Genomic DNA, 3,035 nt, shown 5'->3' on the forward strand with positions numbered 1-3,035 from the left:
TACAAACTCAATAAAGCTTGCTTTTTATGACTGATTGCTGTGCTGTATTAATCCCCTGGCATATAAAACAAGCCTATTGGAGACTGGGACTCCACTGGGGGAGGACAGGGAAGCTGTTGTGTTCTGAGAATTAATCCATCTAGGAAAATCAAAAGCCAGCTACTCACAATACAGTAATCAGCATGTTCTCCACTGTGAAAGCCCTACATTTCCCATTTAGAAAACACAACTATTTATCTATTATGTACTGACACCCCCCCCTTTTTATTTATCTGTGTTTGTTTTTATTTCACTTATTATTTATGGGTTTGTGTGTATTCCATGGGTGGGTACACAACCATCAAGTTAAAAAACCTGTCTATTCCAAACTGGTTAAAAGGAAAAAGGAACTCCCACTGCTTTTTCCACAACCAAAGTTCTTTCTGGATTTGCTTTGTGAACAGAATTTTAACTCTTTATTACCCTAAATAAAATGAAAATTTTTGCATTCTTTCCTTAGACAGAAACTTTGTTAAATCATCTAACATGAGTTTCCTAAACAGCATTGCTAAAATAAAAAATGTTTGAAGTTTTAGAATTACTCAATAGAAAACTCCTTCACTGTATTTCTAGTTTCTATATCTAGGCTTTGATCATCTTTTGTTAATAAAAGCTTAGGGGTTTTTTTAGGTTGAATGATGTAGCCTTCCAAATAGAAAGAGGGATAAAGAGGGATATCTTTTTTTTTTTTTTTGACTAAAATTCTTTTTCTTGTCTTTTAGTAGCTAGAAATACGAATTTTCAGCTCAGTGTTGTGAAGGTAAAGATTAAGAACCAAAGAAAATCAGCTCTAAATCTTATGTGACACAGTAATTCAACTGCTAAATGAATTCTGGCCTACATACAAGAATTAAGGCTTATGGAAATCATTGAGAAACCACAGTCTGAAAGAGCATATGCTCAAGGAGAACCAAAAAACATGTATATCCTTTTCCATTCAGCTAGCAGAAGGTGCTTACCTGTATAACAAAAGACTTCATGAACTGGCAGTTAAACACAACAATTTTTAATATCCTCTAAAAAGTTCCTGTCAAATCGTTAAAAAACAAAGAAAACATTTTGCATGTATTCATACTTATTCTTCTTTAAAACAAAGAATTTTTTTCTCCCCTATCTCTTTTAAAACTAAGAAATCACTAAAAGCAACAAAAGGAATAGTTTTTGCCCACACTGTCATAATCCCTTTATATCAATACTTGCTCTAGTTAATAAAAGGCTAAGGACTTACCAGTTTTATATCATTGTCTTTAAAAGCCAAAGGTGAATAAAATCCCAGTACGTCAACTCAATAGTCCCATCTGGTCATCATGATAGACACAGAAGCCTTACGGTTAAGCTGAAAGATCTTAATTGTCTGGCTACGGCCCAAAACAGTTTTAAGCATTACTATACATTTCTCGTAGTTTTTCCATTTTTAAGTGAAGAAAGTAGTTTGAGAAGCACAAGCTTTGGCACACGGCTGAGTGGGTGTTACAAGTAGTTTTATGACATAAGCTTGTATTTCCAATTAAAATGGAATGAAATGACAACACCATGAATAATTTTACTGGGATCCTTCCGTCAGACAAAACTAAAGAGAACTGAATGAAAGCAATGATATACAAGAGCTAATAATATTAACATTGAGCTGTAATTTTTGTTCCGTTTCAGGCAAGGAGGATTACATTTCTTGACTACTAAGGCAACAGTATGGCACACAGAGAGTTAATGGCAAACTCTTTCCCCCCCTTCTCCCACCCGTCTCATTCATGCCACATTCCACAGTGGCAGGGTCCAACAACAATATAGGAGGGTCCCCAAAATGAAGAGGCAGGGCCTGCCATTCTTCTGCCTCTCTTGAATTAATTAACTGGAAATGAGTTTTGTCAATGTTTTGGAAAGGCAGAGGGGTGAAAAGAAACTGCTAGAATTAATCACAGTGAGAAACTACCTCTTCAGCAGTCTGCCAGAGTTCAGAAAACCCATGAGAAGTGCAAAATAAAAGGAAAGTGGGCTGACTTACCATCCAAAGGAACAAATAAAATTCAAACAAACACCCAAGTCTCCAAAACAGAGACATGCCCCAGTGCAAAGGAATGTAGCATCTGTTGCCACAACAGCTTCAACTTTGCTTTTAATATACTTGTCATGAAGACTGAAAGGTAACAAGGTAGAAAAGACAATTTACTAATAATTTAAATACACAGAAGCCATGTTGTGTGTTTAATTCAGTAAATACTTATGTACATCCAATGTTTCGCTGTTCTTTATATAAGTACAGATACTTAAGCACAATGATTGAAAACTAACAACTTCCATTGTTTAGCCCTGACACAACACAGATCTTTTAAATGAAGAAGGCAGACTGCAAAGCAGTTATGTCCCTTTGTTGTGTTTTTAATGATAATTATCTTCAGGTTCAGCAATGGAAATTGGTAACAACTCAATACTATGCTAGATGCATGATATTTTTCTACTAATGAAACAAGAAAACAATGAAGTTTCACCCACCTGAAAATGCTTTTTTTTTTCATTAGTTAATTTACCCAGGTAGTTAGAAAATTTACAGGTTCCCCCCCCTTTTTTTTTAAAACAGCGAGGGAGACCTATTATTTAGCAGTTTTTCTGAGAAAAACATAGTATTTCCAGCAGGCTGGGACTAAAATTGAAGAAAACTTGATTGCCTTACAAAAGAAAACTTGTTAAAAGAGAAATGCTCCTTTAACGATTCGACTGTTCCTATTTGGTTGTTCATGAAGGATTTTTTCTAACAGATCTCAGAATTAACTTGTCATCTTGTTTCTCTATCCTTAAACCCATGCTCTCAAGGACAGAATTGTCTGCCAGCCCTCGCTCTTCCACCTGTGCAATAAGCTCTTGGTTTCTCTCATTTTGTTCAGTGAGATTTCGGATAGCATATACTGCCCACTGGTTCACAACTGTTGCACAAAGTTAAGGATTTTTTTGGAAGATGTAACAATGCCCAGTTTAAAGTGTTAACAAGCCTTGCTCCCCCC

At 35.6% G+C, this 3,035-nt stretch overlaps 1 protein-coding gene across 11 annotated transcripts in view; it reads right to left on the bottom strand.

The window, feature by feature from the left end:
- Positions 1-1,029: 1,029 nt before the first annotated feature.
- The window catches only part of ATXN10 (ataxin 10), a 108,103-nt gene continuing 106,097 nt past the window's right edge, over positions 1,030-3,035 (bottom strand). For 10 of the 11 annotated variants that reach the window (XM_026085044.1, XM_026085038.1, XM_026085043.1 and 7 more), the window contains one exon: positions 1,030-2,957. In XM_026085044.1, coding sequence (XP_025940829.1) covers positions 2,770-2,957 — 188 coding nt within the window. In that variant the 3' untranslated portion in view covers positions 1,030-2,769. The remainder of the gene's footprint in view (positions 2,958-3,035) is intronic. The other variant, XR_003256523.1, reaches the window with a different exon arrangement.

This window comes from Apteryx rowi, unplaced genomic scaffold (assembly GCF_003343035.1).
Source record: "Apteryx rowi isolate R43461 unplaced genomic scaffold, aptRow1 scaffold_659, whole genome shotgun sequence".
Lineage (NCBI taxonomy): Eukaryota > Metazoa > Chordata > Aves > Apterygiformes > Apterygidae > Apteryx > Apteryx rowi.